Source organism: Mucor velutinosus (genome assembly GCF_035048745.1).
Source record: "Mucor velutinosus strain NIH1002 chromosome Unknown tig00001563, whole genome shotgun sequence".
Taxonomy (NCBI): Eukaryota; Fungi; Mucoromycota; class Mucoromycetes; order Mucorales; family Mucoraceae; genus Mucor; species Mucor velutinosus.
This window is the reverse complement of record NW_027041904.1, coordinates 933,229-951,572: the sequence shown is the minus strand read 5'-3', so window position 1 is coordinate 951,572 and position 18,344 is coordinate 933,229. Positions and strand designations below refer to the sequence as shown.

The following is an 18,344-nucleotide window of genomic DNA, read 5'->3' as shown; positions in this document are numbered from 1 at the left end:
TACATTTTGCTCGTCGTGTTTCTCGGCATGCCGCATCCAAACTTGAGAAAAAACTACGTGATTAAAGACGCGAATATTTATTTATAAGCAAACAGGGCGTTCCATTTCTTTTTTTCGTCTTTCTTTTTTCTCCATCTCGGTTCATTCCACAGAATACTCACCAACCACCATGTATGTCATAAAGAGAGGTAATGTAGTTGCAAGCATCAATGCGTGTAACATGGCATTCATCATGTACAAAAAGACGGCACCCAAGAAAAGGTCTTTTTCGATAAAATTAGTTCTCGTATCAACATTTTGTGCGAAGGTCTCGATGAGAACTTTGTAGATCCTCCCAAGATTTCACAAAAGGTAGTTTCTGACATGTATCCTGGTATCACTACTGTGCAATTGGACAATTTGGCCGCCGAGATTGCTGTCGATATGACAGGCATTCATCCTGATTATGCTGTTTTGGCTGCTCGTATCTCTGTTTCCAACTTGCAAAAGGAAACCCATGATAAATTCTCGGATGTTATGCAAGAATTGTACAACAACAAGCATCCCAAGACTGGCGTGCCCAATCCATTGATCTCCAAGGAGTTCTTGGACATGGTATTGAAGAATGCTGACAAGATTAATGCTGCGCTTGACTATCAACGTGATTTCGACTTCAACTACTTTGGCTTCAAGACACTCGAGCAAAACTATCTCATGAAGATTGGTGAAAAGGTGGTCGAACGTCCCCAACATATGATGATGCGTGTTGCCCTTGCTATCCACGGCGAAGATTTCGAATCTGCTTTCAAGGCCTATGACTATACCTCTCGCAAGCTCTACACTCATGCTGGCACTACTCTTTTAAATGCTGGTACTCTCAATGGTCAGCTCTCTAGCTTTTTCCAAGTTCAAATGAAGGAGGACAGTATTGAAGGTATCTATGACACTGTAGCCACTTGTGCTCGTATCTCCAAGGCTTCAGGCTCCGTTGGTATGAGTTTCCAAAAGATCCGTGCCTCTGGTTCCTACATTGCAGGTACCAATGGTACATCTAACGGTATTATTCCCATGTTGCGTGTATTCAATGATGCTGCTCGCTTCATTACTCCTGGCGCTAGAAAGGTAAAGGGCACTTACGCTGTCTATCTCGAACCCTGGCATGCCGACATCTTTGAGTTCATTGATCTCTCAAAGAACTCTGGTGAAGAGAATCTCCGTGCCCGTCATCTCCTTCTTGGTCTCTGGATCCCTGACATTTTCATGAAGCGTAAGTAGTTTTTTTGGGTTGTTGTGTGCGTATGGATATTGATAGCAATGTCATGTTACAGGCGTTGAGGAGAATGGGGATTGGTCCTTGATGTGTCCTAACGAGTGTCCTCGTCTTGATACCACTTATGGTAAGGAATTTGAAGAACTCTATCTTGGCTACGAAAAGGCTGGAAAGGCTAGAAAGACCGTCTCTGCTCAAAAGCTGTGGTTCTCCATCTTGGATGCTCAAATTGAAAGTGGTATGCCTTTCATGTGCTATAAGGGTAAGTCAGGTTACAGCGAATTCAGGGGGCTCGTATATTCATGGACGTATGTAGATGCTGCCAATGAAAAGAACAACCAAAAGAATCTTGGTGTCATCTCTGGTTCTAATCTTCATGCTGATATCATGCAATACTCTGACGCTGATGAGGTTTCTTCCACCAACATTGCCTCCATCGCTCTCCCCAAGTGCGTTGATGCTCATACCCGTACGTTTAACTTTGATACACTTCACGATATTGTCAAGGTTGTCGTCCAAAATTTAGACAAGATGATTGACGTCAACAAGTACGTTTTGGAAGAGGCCAAGAGCAGTGCTCTCAAGCACAGAGCTCTCGGTTTGGGCGTTCAAGGTTTGGCTGATGTCTTTTTGATGATGCACTATCCCTTCGATTCTCCTGATGCACGCCAATTGAACAAGGACATTTTTGAATCCATCTACTTTGCTGCTCTCGAAGCTTCCAACGAATTGGCTCAAAAGAATGGCGCTTATCCCTCTTATGAAGGCTCTCCTATCAGTCAAGGTATCCTACAACACGACCTGTGGAATGTGGAAGGTTCTGAGCGTCTCGATTGGGCTACTCTTCGCGCCAGCATCAAGGCTTATGGTGTCCGTAACTCTGTTCTCGTTGCTCCTATGCCTACTACTACCACCAGCCAGTTCCTCGGCAACAATGACGGTATTGAACCCTATCAAAGTATGATCTTTACCCATCGCGCTGCCAGTGGTGAGTGCCATGCTGTCAATCCTCATTTGCTCAAGGACTTGATTGACCGTGGTATGTGGGGCCCTCAAGTCAAGGATATGTTGACTCAATCCAACGGCAGTGTTCAAAAGCTTCCCTTGATTTCTGATGATCTCAAGAAGCTCTACAAGACTGTTTGGGAAATCTCTCAACGTGTCATCATTGACATGGCTGCTGACCGTGCTGCTTTTGTGGATCAATCACAATCACTCAACCTGTTCTCTGCTGATCCCAACTACAGCCGTCTCTCATCTATGCACTTTTACTGTTGGAAGAAGGGATTAAAGACTGGTATGCAGTATCTCAAGACAAGTCCTCTTGAGGCCATGAGATTGACCATGGGTGAAGAAGCCAAGGAGGAAATTGAAGAGGAAATTGAAAAGACTGCTGAGGATTTGGCCGCTATTGCTTGCTCTCTTGAAAACCCTGAAGCTTGTGTCAGCTGTAGTGGATAATTTCATGATTTATATACTCATAACTTTCAATCTGTATCATATAATTTCTTTTTCTTTCTCATCTTCAATCACTCCCCACTTTACAACATCAATACATAAATAAAAGAACATTATTACATCTGATGATTATCCAAATAGGTTTTTATTGAAGGCCAAGGTTACTATTTTATATCAGTTGAAGTGTTGGTTGATAGGACAGGAAAGAAAGGTACGATTTAATATGGGGAAATTCATGCCATTAATGAAGAGATCTGATAGATCTATTATACGTTTATCATTTCACAACCAAGAACAGAAAATGGTGTCAACGTTGGATGTTTATTCGCTAGTATACAATGCTAATCTTCACGAATGTGTTTTTTCACTGAATGTACACTGTAAATGGCATCTGGAGCTTGTTCAAATAATTGCACACAAAGTTTCTCGCAAAGTAATTGTCAAGAGTGATAGCAAAGGTTCTTTCTCTGTAACCTGTATGCGTGGAGTACGTTATAATGGAGCCCCTGTAATACAAAGAGCGAAGGAATACAATCTTTGTCTTCCAGCTTTCCTTGTGAGGTGGAATTGTATTGTAAATGTACTTGAGATATGTCAACAAATTTTCAGGTTTGACGTTTTTGATGCATATTTTGCTGTCATGCACTGTGTTGACCCAAGTTATGAAATCTCTAAATGCGTACAGCTGATCCAAAGGTTGGTTGTCATTGATCGCATCAAAAATGCTCATTGTCAGCTTTTCCAATTTGATGAATCTAAAAAAAAATGTGTTTAAGGCTCTATAATCAAAGCTGTATTCCTCCTTGAATAACATTGTCAACTCTAGCAAAGAGGGATAGCACTTGTCAATTGCTGATGAAGGTATGCTGAATCGTGAGCTGGCTAAATCAAAGTTCAGGTATTCGAGATGGTCACTTTTCGTCAGCACGGAATCAATCAGATCAAATGGTTTATCAGCTGAACGTAATGTCAATCTCTTCAAGTTGGGGAATCCATGGTTTAACACAAGCTGCTTATCTGACGCAAAATTTTGCAAATCGAGTTCTATCAAGGATTGACTGAACCTTCTTGCACACAAATTATAACAAAGGCTGTAACTGACGATTGGGATTGTCTTTAAGCGGTTCAATTCGGTGTCTTTTGGTAATGACAAGAGTTCTTGTAATACTGCAGTGCTGATGACTTTGTTGCTAGTGATAAATTGCACGTTGGGACAGAAATAAAGCAGCTTTTTCACATTGACTGCAAAAGTTCTAGTAAAGAATACCTGAAATATGTCGAAATGAATGCGTTCAACCAAGGCACCGTAGGGAAATGGACTGTCCTCCAAGATATCGATAAATCGATCAAGGTTTCTTTCAGTAGTAAGCCCAACTTTTTTGAATGGTTTAATGCCAACAGCTTGATGCCATTTATGACAAACAAGTGAGACCTGAGCAAGGTCCATTGACCACAGATGAAGACATATAATCTCGATTATTTCTAGCGGTAAATCGTTGATTGTCGTTCCCATGTGCGTATGTGATGGAAGGATTATGGAGATGAAGAAAAGAAATGCACAGTTAAAAGAGGTGGCTCAGAAAGTGATTTACTTGAATTAAAGTCTGCTCACAACATGGTGATGCATGACGGAACATTGATTGACATCATTCCCATCGCACTACAGTATATCAATACACATGCAAACACAGATCAATCAATGTATGTGATGCAATTAAACTGTCCTTTGCTCTATGTTAGTAGAGGAACGCAAATACATTAGTTATGGAGCGACGAATATCTACATTATATCAGAACTTCACTTTTTAACGTATAGCGTTTGAAATTCAATTGAAAGGCCCGTTACAAACGATTTGTAGCTGTAAATTTGACTCTTCTACGGCGCTTCATATCTGCTTCAACGAAATCAACTCATATCTGGGCAGATGGTATATTTGCAAAATCTCTTACTGCTCAGAATTATGCATAGAATGACATATTTTATTATATTCCAGCTGTAAATTTTCACTCCATAAGTCGTTTTAGACCTCCAGAATAGCATCATACAATTGCTTTTGACTAGCATGTACTTGCTGACACCTTTGCTCAACTTTTTTGGGACCAAAAAAACATGGCCAAAAATCGACTCCAAACCATGAGGTACCCCGCAAGGTTTTCACCAATAACCAAACGATCGCATTTTCCACCCTAAAAACAAAGACTTTTACTATGGCATATATCAAGTCAAAATGTTTCTCTCGATGCGAAGCAACCTCTGAAACCACTTTTGTGCAACCTTGATATGTAAAATTTCGACATTTTGGCCAGAAACCACTTTTCATATTTTCATAAATCATTCAATAAATTTATTCAAACATCTATATTACTTGGTACCATTGGATGCGCCTTGAAAAGTACTCCAGAAAAGCTTAAGGAAGCATTTTTTTTTTTTTTGTAGGGGAGACGAGCTCCAGGTTTTATTTAAAGTCCTTTAAATGTCGTGCTGAGGGATAGAAAAGACTGGATATAGAGACAAAGGATCGGATGGAAAATGGGTTGGAAAAAAAAAAAAGGTGACAGAAGAATGAACGAAAAGGTAAAACTGAATACTTACGAATCAAGATTTAACTCGGCATCCAAACGAGCAAGAGAGCGAGCAAGGCGAAGTTGAACGGTGTCAGCGATGAACGGGGTTCGGTCGAAGATCCAGCGCCAATGCGCTTGCCAAATTGTCAAAAGAGTAGTTGCGAAAAGTTGAGGAATAGAGAGTTCATTGAACGAGAGAGAGGGATCACGATCAAGAAGAGGGGAAGAACAGAGTAAAGTTTGTTGTAAGAAATGAATCAGATCAACATCAGAGATTGATGGAGAAGCAGAAAGATAGGTGTGATACATGTATCGCCAGACCAGCAACTTGGGAGGACAGGAGAACAGAGCATGTGTGATATCCTCCGTGGGAGAGGCAGGGCAGATTATACAGCGGTGAGAAGGGTGATTGTCAGGAATGCGTAGATGTAGGAGGGCTCTGGTGGGGATTTTTTCATATATAGCCCGATACCAGACCGTGCGAGCAGCAAGGGGAATTGCGAGTGTCCAGAATGAGCGCCATTGAGGAGGTTGGAGAGGAGAAAGAGAGGAGGAGGAAGAGGGTAGGTTTTTGCGTAGTTTTTTAAAAAAGCGGATGCTGTTGAGTGGCAACCGACTACGCGAAGGCGAGGAAGAAGGAGGGACGAAAATGCTACGGCAAAACGCCCGCAGAGAGGGAGGTTGATGAGGGTCTAGGGCTGGACGGGGAGCAATGAAGCATTGTTGTGCAAAGAAAGGTTGGAATATCAGTTGACGAGAATTGATGAAATCAGCAACACGTTGGGAGACAATAGGATGGCTAGCAAATTGGAAGGAAGAACGAACACGAAGCACCTGATGATCAGCATCTAACCGGAAAATGTCGCTTACAAGAAGCTTCTTTGCAACGTTGGAGCCGTCTAAGAGAAGATTCGGTGGTATAAAGCTAGATGAATAGAGAGTATTAGTAGTAGGTGGTGAATGTAAAAGAATATCATAGAGAGGAAGTGAGTAGCAAGTAACAGCATCAACATATAAGTTATGACGCTCTGTTATCTGGAAAAGTGACAAACAGGACTGAAGATTAGTAATTGGATTGAGATAGCTGTGTCGACGGGATGGGCTTTGAGGAAACCACGACCGATGGCGAGCATAAGGAAACAAGAGATAGTAGAAGAAATGAGGGAAGACGGTGGAGTAGTAGCACCAGGAAAGAGTATAAGTTAAAACAGAGAGCGAAGGAGTGGTGTACTTGGGGAAGGCCGGAGAAACAAGATATTGAAGTAATAGTGGGCAAACCCAGTACCATTGTAGAGCCTGTTGTTGAGAAAGAGGATCTAGGAGCCCCAAACCGCCGGCTGACCGAGGTAAAGAGAGAGTAGCAAAAGAGAGTCTAGGGAAAATGCGAAAATTAATAAAGGAGGTGCCCAGGCTTCAGCTTAAGGAAGCATGGGGTGATCAGCACACTTCATATAGTCGAATCCTGTGAAATAGTTCAATCAAGTCGAAAAGGTATCAGAATCTGGCCAATCTGGAGTAAACTGATGCTCTGGGTTTGAATTAATTTTGGCTGGTGGAGCCAGCTGGCAAACTCAACAACGCCCTTTTCATCATGAAGGCAATACAGTAATAGATGCTTTTGAAGCGTATGGAAAGTAGGTGTCAAATTAAATAGCAATGTTGCTAGCTAAGCTATTTTTCTTGAACTCTATATTTAATAACGCCAGTCTATCGAAATACTTGTTAGATCAACTCCTTTCCTTTTTGAAGCTTTTTTTGAAAGTGTTTAGGGATCATAAATTTATTACGTTACAATGAGCATTTAGGCTCTTCGGTTGGTCTCCTGATCTAAACTTCGCTTTGGTGGAAACCAACCTGTGTTCGGGTGACTCGCGCTACCGCGGGTTTTCGGCTATCATTTCTAAAATATAAGATGAAACTTGATTGTTGTTGATAGTAATGTAATACAAAACCTCTAATCATCATATATGAACCATGCCTGACTAGTGCTAGCAACTCAGTTTCCATATTACGGTTGTAAAAGTGTTTAGGGACTATAAAATTATTATGTTATGATTGTACGCAGAAATCAAGTATAAACAATGTCAATAAAGTAATATGGTAGTGCGAACTTTAATGTGCGAGCCGCCTTTTAGCGATTTTGAAGCAATGCAGTTTAGATCTTTATATGCCCTATCAAAAGCAATATCGACACTGCTTTCATCATAGACCCAACTTCTGCATCTTTAAGAAATAGTCTGCTGCTAACCTTTTCATCTTTTGGTCGGGATCTTACTATCTCATAAGCAAATTGGAAATTCTTACTTCGTTTTCTATGTGATACCATATAACATTCCCTCTCCTGAACAATTAACACGAAGCACTGACTCGTTGATAGATTGTTTGATAGATACACCTTTCCTCAAGCTCTGTTACAACCATCCGGTGTGGCTTTCCTATCGAGTATCCGGGCGGCTAATATATTTATGTAATTGCTTTCATGTCAATCTAAGAAACCGCAGCAATATTGCAGATGTCGGTTGTGATTACAGAGGAATAAGTAAGCAACATATAGCTATATTCGAGAAGCTCAAAGAATCACTATTTAATTTCAATAGCGCGTGTGTTTCTATAGGATGTCAATGCAACGCTAAACCATGGTACGATGTGCTCGGTTAAAAGATGACTGAATAATCGATGCCATTGCATGATGCCATCATTGCTTATTAAAAAGGAGAGGTGGTTGAATTATACGTGCAATGATACTAGTGGGTATAAGAAATGTAGGGCTCTTTACAACCTTGAAGGAACTTAACCTCTTTCTTAGTACATGTTCCGGATCTATTGTTTAGGATTCATCAATGCTGAGACTCATGCTGTATACCAAAATAGTGTTCAGTTGTGAAGCAGTATTATATGTTAGCCAGCAATGTCTCCGCAATCTGACGTTAGTTACTAACTTTGAGAAGACCACCTAATAGAATGAATATCTCAGTATAAATGTAAATATGTATTATACAGAGCTTTTGAATCTCCTCATTAAATGGACATTTCATTCAAAAGAGGAGCACAATCATTTTACGGCAATGCTAAGCGGAACAAGTAAATATATATTAAGATGAGACGAAGTATCGTGCACGATGAAAATGTTCTCTTGAAACTCCAAGTTTAAAAATAATGAGCTAATAATTTTGAAATAATGGTGCGATCAGATTGAAATTGCCTTCCGTTGCTGCATATCCGAGATATGGCATTGCCAGAATTTATGCGTTGAACAAACAGACTTCAATAATTCAAAAATAGAAGTTTATCAAGGATCATTAAAACTTGCATCAGAATGTTGCGAATAATGCGGTAGTATGGTCAGCTATATGCATACAATAACGCAGCATATGGTATATAATGGCTCCAGTATCAAATGATATCTTTAAGCATGAATTTAGGTGGGTTCTTTTACTTCTTCCTGCTTCATCTACTCTCATTTTAAAATTATCTGTACCGTTTGATGTGGTTGATCCAACGGACGAATTTGTACCATCACAAGCGACAGTGGCCACTAGCCATGTTGTACAATGTCGATCCATGTTACAGATGTGTAACAATGCTTGCATGACACTGACAGAAGCATTGTAGATTCGGTGACGAACCTTACGTAATCGAATGCTCCTTTTTCCATATTTTCCGATATGTTAACATGCACAAGTTTCACGAATTGGCATAATCGCTCGATTTTGCATTTCAGATATTCAGATGTAGAGGTTGCACTGTGTGTTTGATGTCTCTCGGTCCATTATTGACTTGAGAGAACATGAAAAGTTGTTATTTTCTTAATTTTAGGCGTATACCAAGTATTCAGATGCTCGGTTCATTTTATCCGTGGCATGTCGATCCATAGTATCAGTAGAAAAAAATTAAGCATTTGTATCGAGATTAGCTTATACTACGAGCATATATAAATGGCCTGGGTAACCTCTTTCAGTCAATGGTAAAAGGTAAATTTTAAATAGATTTATATAATGCATTTGTACCAGCTTTTGTCAAAGTTTATGCAATATGTACATGCAACGATGTTAATTGCCATTTAGAGCTATGAGCGTTTATCCTGTCTATTATTCCAACTTTTCCAGAAATGTAAAACCAAGCCAACTGAGTAGCCTCCGAATATCCCCTTCAACTCTGTTTGCGGCTTGTGTGTATCTGTTTAACATAATGTGATATCTGTATAATGAAAAGATTGCAATCCTTTAGAGTAAACTGATTTGGGACCAAATGGATTCAATGCTGTATACAATGATTACATGTTTTTTAACACAGGGTGTCATCCAGAAAGCTGGATTTCTGAGAGGACCTTTTGTTCGGACGTAAGATTTGGTTTTATACAATATATGTAACGCACTGTCAAATACCGGATGGGGCCCCGTTTATACAACCTCCTTTTTTTAGTTTTTTTTTTTTAGTTTAAACGGCTAATATTTGGGGAGGTTCGCATCGCAATACATAACCTCATTTTGCTGGTACCTTGCAGTCTGTTTTATACATGTTGATGTAGCATTTTATACAGCGGGATGAGCTGTGCGAGCTCCCTGAAGTCTTCTAGATGTCGAATGACTATTACACGCATCATTAAAGCAATTCTTAATTGGTAACTGAATTTTATATTTTTTGCTGTCTCTATTTTCGCTATAATGCTTGCGAAACCTTTGCTAAGTTTCATATTACATCCTTTTAGGGGGAGGGAGGGGGGCATTTTAGCAAGTACATTTAATTCCACATGTTTCTAATTTTAAAAAAATATACGTTTAAAAAATGCCTCAAATGTAGATTGATAGATGATAGCGATAATTTGGGTGCCATTGAATACAAGGATGGTAGTATAGCCTTCTGGAATCAAGTGCTCTGGCATACGCAATAAGTCAAGTATATTCTGTTATGGTACACATTACTGGTAGGAGTTTATGGGTGAGAACTATAAAAAAGCTACTTTACTATTTAGATGCTCAAGGTTCAACTAAGACAAGATCGACAAAACGAGATATAACTTATTGTTTCAACAGAGAAGCAAACGAAAAAAATGGCATGTTGTTTTGCAACAAATTTTGTGTTGATTTATTTCCCCTCTTTTTCTCGATTTTTTGTTTCTCTTTCTCGTATAATTAATTTGGATTCATACGCTTGAAAAATCAAATGCTTCAACAAGGGATGGCAGACTTGGACTTTGATGCTTATTTCAATGTAACATCAAATTCAATGCATACTCATCATCAACATCAACATCAACATCAGCAGCAGCAACAGCAACAACAGCAAGGCCATTACGGTCAAGCTATTCATCCTACACAGCAGCTGGATATGCCTGAACATTTTAATGCGCCTCTTTTAATTCCTCAAATGCATCAACATCAACATCAACATCAACATCAACAGCAGCAGCAGCAGCAGCAGCATCAACAAGAGCAGCAGCATCAACAAGAGCAGCAGCAGCAGCCATATAATATGCATCAGCAACAACAACAACCATCATTTGAAATGTTTGATTGGTGCTTCAAACAACAGCAGCTACCTCAACACCAGCAGCAGCATGCTCAAATATTTAATAATGCACATCAGACTCCCGTTTCAACTCCAGGTAGCAGTGGTATCAACAGCCATACCTCGCCTCGTCCTGAGTATTTCTATCCCGCACAACAGCAACCTCAGCACCATCATTCAGCACAGCCAAACTCCTCCACCACTCATTCACCTCGGTTCCAAATACAACAAACCATGAATGAGTACAACAATACGAACTATGTGCGCCCATCTGAGCAGGAATTGTTACCTCACCAACAGCAAGAACAGTCTGTTGCTATAGCAACATCTAATGCACCTGCTATACCACCTGTTAATGTTGCCATGGCAACCAATGCCACTGGCTTACCTACTCCAACGTCGGATGTTATTTTCCCTGGCACACCTCAATCTCGTACATCAATTCAGTCATCTGAATCCAATTCACCTTATTTTAACTCTGAACCACCTGCAACTGTATCTCCGGCATTAGATATACCTCCTCCTCCACCACCACCACCACTTACAAATGCATTCGCCGCTATCGATCAATGGGGGAAATCAAATCAAGATGAAGGTACCCATTATTGACTACTACACGTAATTGACATTATTCGCTAATCCTTTCGTGTAGCTATTCCCGAGTGCTCAAAAGAAAACTACCATGAAACTCGCTATTGGAGAAAGACCAAGCGTAGCGAGTCCATCAGTAGCAACACTTCCAAAATGGTTGCTGCTGCAGTCGCCGCTGTAGCTGCTCGCTCTGTGCCACGCAATGCCTCTCCCATTGAGACAGGACGCCAATTAAAGAAGGTGGCCCATAATGCCATTGAGCGTCGTTACCGCAACAATATCAATGATCGCATCCGTGATCTCAAGAATGTTGTACCTGCACTTTACAAGGCCAAGATCCGAGAAAAGAAAAGCAGAAGTAGCAGCAAGAGCAACATCGAAGAAGACGATGATGAAACAGCAACAGCAGCAGCTGAATCCTCTGATGATGATGACTCTTCTTCCTCAAAGACGGGTGGAATCGTGGACGGCGTTGAAGTAGCAAAGAAATTGAACAAGGCTACCATTTTGCATAAAGCAACTGAGTATATTCATCATCTCAAACATACAAACGAACTGGCAGAACGTGAGAATCAAGTCCTTCAGCAAATTTTGGCTCAAATGCCTGGTGGCGCCAAGGTGTTGGCTCGTTTCCAAGTGCAAAAATTAGATTTCCAACAAGCTGAACAGCAGAGATTGCTTGCTGAACGCAAAGAATCCATGGAGCGCCAAAGAGCTGAACGTCAAAGAATGCTGCGTGAAAGAGCTGCCCAGAGAGCCGCTTTAGCTGAATTACTGCCAAAGCCTGAACGTAGACCCTATCGTAGAAGAGCCAAAAAGGATGCAGCTACCACTTCAGATGAAAAGCAGAAATCAACTCAAGAAAATACCCAAGAACAAGCAAAAGATCAACAAACAGCTGCTGGCAGCCAAACTACTACGACTACGACTTCTTCATCTGAATTATCCGCTACTACTGATACAACGACCGCTACCACTACCGCGACATCCACGAATACCAGCGGCAACAAGACATTCATGGCCATGTTTCTCTGTCTAGCTATTGTATCCCCTCTCTCGTTTGAAAATACAGCTGCTCAGCCCTATCATGATGGTCGTGCTTTATCTCAAGAACAACAGCACATCTCTATCCGATTATTGCCTTCCGCTGTTAAGCCCAGTGCTTTTGAATATTGGTAAGCAATGACAAAAAATATAGACTTCAAACGAATCCATGACTCATCATGACCAATTTTCTTAGTTTGTGGGCAAAGATTGCATTCGTCCTACTGCTCATCTGTTATTTCTTGGGTCACTATATCTTGAAGAAACGACAACACAAAATCCTGCATTAAACAATACGAGCAAAATCACATTGATACACACTATATACCCAAACGCAATAACAATACATCCTTTTCCATTTGTAATAAATAAATCATTCATTTTCATTCAGTATATATTCTTGGCTGTGGTGCAAGGAATTAAGCTATGTTCAGGGTTCTTCCTTGTCGCATGCTGTTCAGCCCCATTTGACATCTACATAGAAGCATGCAATAGAACAAAAAGAATACGGTTTCAAATGAATTAGCATCGTTCCATGTTAAAGACTTAAGCATTACAAAGCATGATGGATGGATGACAGCATATGTTGGAAGCAAGGTTACCAAGGTTTTGCATCAGGGGAGAACAGTAGACATCTTGAAATAGGGCGGCGCAGCATTGCTTTTCGGATCAGTTCTGTGCTCAAACAAAAAAAAATTCATATCAACAATGTCTTGACGATAGCAAGACGGATAATTTGAATTCTCCTTATGAAAGGTGTACATGACATCTCAACCAATCTACTATACATGCGCTCTATCCAATTTTTATTGCTTCAACAACTACTCGAATTGGATGGCTTGTTATTAGGCCTCTTTCTGACTAAACCAACTCGAGTAATACGCTTTGGTTTGGCAGATTGTGGTTGTGTTGCTGGTGGTGGTGAGCCTAATGGTGATGATGGCATGGGAGAGAGGGGCTGCTCATCGGTGTTGTCTTCTTGCTCGTCTTCTTGTGTCGCAAGAAACTCTTCAGAAAACTCGATAGGTGATGTTTGTCTGCCATCCATCCCTTCTTCTTCTTCTTCTTCTAATTCTTGATCCAAATCAATGCATTTCATTCTCTTGACATCAGGTAAATCTTCCTGTTCTGAATCCATTGAATTCAATTCAACTTCATCTTGCTGTTGTTCCTCCTCCCCTTCATCTTCATCTTCTTCTTCAGATGATGAAGGGACGATGCTCGATGTACGATATGAAACCTGTGGGTTACTCTTTTTGCTGCTGGAAGGTCTCGATTTTTTAGCAGAGGAGGACGCATTGCTTCGTTTGCGTTTGCCAGTGGTTTCAACTGACTTTCTCTTTGCTTTTTTGGGTCTATTTTCCTTTTCCGTATCCTCGCTCTCGTCCTCCTCTTGTATCGTCTCTAGCTTGTCTACCATATCCTCCTCCTGATCTTCATCTTCATCGGACATGTCTTTTGGAATCTAGAAGAAAGCACAGAGTCAGTTTCAATTCATTCAACATGAAAAGCTGAAACGACATAGTTCTTACCTGAGACGACACCTCGTCACCTTTAATGTCGCGATGCTTCAGTGCGCCCATAAAAAAGGCCGATTGTGGCACACGGTTTTCAATCAACAGCATTTTGACTTGATAAATGACAATCTCCAATGCCTTTTTTAATGGTGGTACATACGCACTGTGTGACACATCCTTGAGTACTTTGACATGGGAGCAAATGATCTGTGCGTTTGTGTGTTTCACAACAGTTAGCAGGAACTTCAATTCACATGTCAATCATGACTACCTGTAGCAAACGTGTACTGGCCTGAAAGTCTTTGAATATAGCGAGAATGCTGTGTGTGTGATCCTTGAATGTGCTTGTAAAGAATGGGATTGTGTGTTTTGTGAATTGATCAATGTACAAACGTCCTGTCTTTAATAATACACCAATCAAGGCCCTGTTCTCCTTCTCCTTGACGTACTTTGTAAGGCGTTCGAATATCTTGACAATATGCGCTGTTTGCATCAACACAAGCTCAGCCTCTTGGTCTGTGTCTTTGAGCAATTCAAACGCCTTGACAGTCTGGCTGAAGATGGCCTAAAATATCAGATTAGACATCCATCTCTTAATACAAAGCATACATGCACACACACCTGATAATGTTGATTGACTGTATCTGACTTCAGCAAGGGATAATTCTCCAGTATACCCTCCTGCTCATACTTGCTCAATTCAGTATTCACAACTGTAGACAACAAGGCCAGCGGCTCTGGGCTCTTTTCAATCGACTCTTCAAACAAGAACGGGATGTCCTTTTGAATATCTCGCCAGTCAAACCAATCTGTAGATACAATGTGATTCACTACACGCAGCGCATACGTGTTGTCAATGTCGTTGAACAGAGCCATGAATCGAAGCAAAATCTTGTACAGCAACACAGCTGTGGTGGCCTTGGGTATACCGACAATGTAATTGGAGAGGTATTCAAACGCTTGCTTGGGGTCCTTGTCATCGTCGTCAGCAGATGCTCTTTGTGCAATCATGTCAATCATGTCCCTGAGAATGTCTCTGTTGTCTGCAGTTTCAATGTCTGGCCAGGAGATGAGTTTGTAGATAATTTCAAAGATGCGTGTAATGCATGCTACCAGCTTTTCTGAGCCTTCAATGTGGCCTGGTTCCAGGTCTCGGTCTTGCAGATCAGCGTAAAGGTTCTCCAAAGTTTGACACATGGCTGGTAGATACACCACGACCTACGCTCAAGATTTTAGCAATTCAAGCCCCTCATACAACAAAGCACATCCTACTCTACCTTTTTCATCAATGTGCGTGGGCTTATTCTTGCAAGCCAAGTAACATTGCAAATGCTTTGTTGATGCTGAACCGCCTTTTTCTTGCCAAAGAATACGGGCGCTGGTGGCGCTATCTTGATGTCTAATTTTTGCTCAATGTCTTGCAAGACGTAATCCATTTCCTCCAGTGTCAATTTGCTCTCTTCCTCCTCTACCTGTTCATTGTATTTGAGTAGTGCCAATACATCCACACTGAATGTTCTGGTATAGGATCGCAAGTCCTGTATGGAGTTCAACCTGAGGCTTGTATGAGATTTGCTACTGTTGTTGGCATGGCTGGACCTTGATTTGCTGTGTGATTGACTTTCAGCACTGACAGTAGAGTGTTGTGTGTCAATGAGAGACAATCCCGCTGTAGTTTTAACACTTTCAACTGAATGGCTGGTTGTTTGTAACTCCAAGGGAGCATAGTGTGGCACTTGCTGCATCAGTTGCTGCAACCTGTATTCCATGGTAAGGATGCTTCTGAGACGACTGATCAATCGCGTTTGATGTTGCTCTTCTTCTGTGTTGAACATGAAAGCATTCAGCAGTTCCTTGAACCAGTTGATGGTGTAGAACAAGATATTGCAGGCCGTTTCCAGTTCCTCTGTGGATAAATCGCTGGTATCCTGATCGTTGAATAAAACCACACTGCAGCCAAACAAAGCATCTATTCCCTGAAGACTTCCATTGTTGAGCTTCTTTTCGCAGCTAGCAAGTAAGTGGAAGATGGCGCACATGGGCACAATGAGGTATTTTTTCTTGCGGGTATCCAGATTGTTGCAAAGCAGATCAAACATTTTAACTGTAATTCCACTCTAGATACTTCATATAAGTAAGCACAAAATGAGAAATGTCAATCTAACTTACTTCGTCCAATCCCATTTTTCGCTCTGGTTCTAATCCGCGGTATTCATTGTTCTTTGCCTCTGCAATGTCTTCATCTGCGTCTTCTGAGCTAATGATGTAAAACTCGGTAAAGTCCTGAGTCATGTTTTCCTTGACCCAGAGTTCCAATCGTTCGTCGATATCTTGCTCCCAAATTAAATGCGCCAATTCATCGTACATGAGCGTAATACAACTAGGATACTCTTTAGAGCTGGAAAGTCCAAATTCCAGAAGATCGATGGCTTTGTGCAAAATGGGATGCCGTTCAGCCGTATGTGCCAAGATCACTCGACTGACTTGGGTGCTGCTGGATCCGCCTGCTCCTCCTCCGTCTCGAGGATCTAGATTTTGAAAAGCGTTGCAGAGTTTCTTGGACCCCAAGACCTTGACAGCAGAGAGACTAGCAATGATGCCAATGTGTTTGTATTTTTCTCTGGGGCTGGAGAGTTGCTTTCGTATGATGGTTTGAATCTCGGACCATAAGTTACCAGAGCCATCAGCATCGCTGCCCGTCTATAATACAATGGAGTGAGTACAGCTCAAGTCAACATAAGGTCACATAGTATACCGTCAATGCCAGTAAACTGAAAATATCAAACAAGGTACGAATTTGATATTCATTCAAGTTGTCCAAATAGTCCAAAATGCCCTTAACAAATACACTGTACACCACCACGCTAGATACGTCCGTCTTGACCAACTCCAGCAGCACATTCAATGCCACATTCATCTCTACTTCTACACCACTACCAATGTGCGTGACCAGCGCACCAATGATTTCTTGTCGATAGTACGCATCGGTGGACTTGAAAGCACTAATGTACATGACACTGGCACACGGTGACAACATGTTGTTTTGCTGACTGGCTCGCAACAAACTCTCTGCCAAAGACAAGATGGTGCTCCAATAACCAGCCAATCCATCTGGATGATTGCCAATCGTCTCCTTCACCAAGGATCCTGTAATGCACCCATGGATAATCTTCTTTTTGATGACACCTTCCACCTTCTTTTTCATACTTGTCATGGAATACAAAATGATCAGCACCATCATATCAATTAGCTTGTGATCTCGTTTTGTCTCTAAAGCTACAATGGACTTGAACCAGGAATCGCATACAAACTTGTGAAATTGGAGACCCATTTTAATCGACTCGAGGATAAATGCTTCAGGTGCCATGGCGGTTGGCTTGTTGGGTTGTCTATTGTTGTCGCCACTGAAAGTCTTACCAAAAGATCTAAAGTCGAGTTTCTGTCGAATACCCCACACCACTTGATCGATCGTCATGGGCGTCACCGTCTGTAACATGAATTTGATCATCACTGCTAAATCGTCTAGGTTGGCTGATTCCAGTCTGTCAAGCACTGTCTCTCTCACATCCTCCAAGCTCTCGGAATGCAGTGTCAAGTTGGAAAGTGCGTCGAGAATAGGCACAGTTAAATCGCCATTTTCGTTCATCAGTTCCTTGAGATAGACGACAATAGGCTTATGTTCTGAATCGTTGATAATGTCGGGCAGTGATGTGATCATTTCATGCTGGATAACGGCTGGTGTGATTTGGATAATTTCAATCAGCTTGCCTGTGAGTGATTCAGGCTCTGTAATGTAATCCAGCCATCGCAATTGATGTAGAATTAGACGAGCAGTGCATGAACTCGAGTTGCTATTGCACATATATCAATAACAGTACAGTACCTTGCCAGTGTCTACTCACTCGTTTTCCAATTCATCGTAGAACTCTGGTAATCTTTCCAACAGGTAGGTAATTAATTCAGGCTGAATAGAGTCAATAGCTAGCAGTGTCTTGAATAAACTCTCTGAAGTGGATGAGCTATATACAATGTCAGATCTATGACATCAACTAGACAATTGTCCATGACCTCACCGACTCGCTCTCTGCACCACCGTCTCATCTATTTGAGAAGGCAGCAAGAACTTTCTAAACTCTAATGGATCCTCAGTGTGGTCCTGGATGTCTTTACTGAATATGGCAGGTGCCTGGGGCTGTGATCTCAATTGACTGGCAAGCTTTCTCCTGAATAGCACTGGCTCCACAGCTAATGAGATGATTGACATTAGACATGCTTTCTCTCTCTTTCTCGCTTGACACATGGATGTTGATTTACCAAACAAAACGCCCTCTGGTTCTATGGAGCATCCTAGTTCTCTTAGCACATCTACAAATGACATGTTGTGCAAAGCAGAAAGAAAAAGAATTAAATGC

The 18,344-nt window shown here is 41.3% G+C and overlaps 5 protein-coding genes across 5 annotated transcripts; 2 read left to right on the top strand and 3 right to left on the bottom strand.

Moving 5' to 3' along the window:
* Positions 1 to 169: 169 nt before the first annotated feature.
* On the top strand, positions 170 to 2,710 carry ATC70_008909 (AA_permease domain-containing protein; the record flags this gene model as incomplete). The annotated part of the gene is made up of 4 exons (XM_064828151.1): positions 170 to 188; positions 245 to 1,246; positions 1,308 to 1,511; positions 1,566 to 2,710. 4 exons carry the CDS (start codon positions 170 to 172, stop codon positions 2,708 to 2,710), a joined length of 2,370 nt encoding a protein of 789 aa, XP_064685353.1.
* A 361-nt stretch (positions 2,711 to 3,071) lies between these two features.
* ATC70_008908 (uncharacterized protein) lies at positions 3,072 to 4,220 on the bottom strand (the record flags this gene model as incomplete). Its single annotated transcript, XM_064828150.1, has 1 exon — positions 3,072 to 4,220. The coding sequence occupies one exon, from the start codon at positions 4,218 to 4,220 to the stop codon at positions 3,072 to 3,074; it is 1,149 nt and encodes a 382-aa protein (XP_064685352.1).
* Positions 4,221 to 5,296: 1,076 nt separating this feature from the next.
* ssr2_3 (SWI/SNF and RSC complex subunit Ssr2) lies at positions 5,297 to 6,560 on the bottom strand (the record flags this gene model as incomplete). Its single annotated transcript, XM_064828149.1, has 2 exons — positions 5,297 to 6,502; positions 6,558 to 6,560. The coding sequence occupies 2 exons, from the start codon at positions 6,558 to 6,560 to the stop codon at positions 5,297 to 5,299; spliced, it is 1,209 nt and encodes a 402-aa protein (XP_064685351.1).
* A 3,938-nt stretch (positions 6,561 to 10,498) lies between these two features.
* On the top strand, positions 10,499 to 12,705 carry DOT1 (Nucleosomal histone H3-Lys79 methylase; the record flags this gene model as incomplete). Its single annotated transcript, XM_064828148.1, has 3 exons — positions 10,499 to 11,375; positions 11,433 to 12,546; positions 12,612 to 12,705. The coding sequence occupies 3 exons, from the start codon at positions 10,499 to 10,501 to the stop codon at positions 12,703 to 12,705; spliced, it is 2,085 nt and encodes a 694-aa protein (XP_064685350.1).
* Positions 12,706 to 13,229: 524 nt separating this feature from the next.
* ATC70_008905 (uncharacterized protein) lies at positions 13,230 to 18,310 on the bottom strand (the record flags this gene model as incomplete). The annotated part of the gene is made up of 10 exons (XM_064828147.1): positions 13,230 to 13,880; positions 13,948 to 14,139; positions 14,204 to 14,497; positions 14,554 to 15,150; positions 15,210 to 16,049; positions 16,102 to 16,632; positions 16,688 to 17,783; positions 17,835 to 17,951; positions 18,006 to 18,177; positions 18,247 to 18,310. The coding sequence occupies 10 exons, from the start codon at positions 18,308 to 18,310 to the stop codon at positions 13,230 to 13,232; spliced, it is 4,554 nt and encodes a 1,517-aa protein (XP_064685349.1).
* Between the last annotated feature and the right edge of the window lie 34 nt (positions 18,311 to 18,344).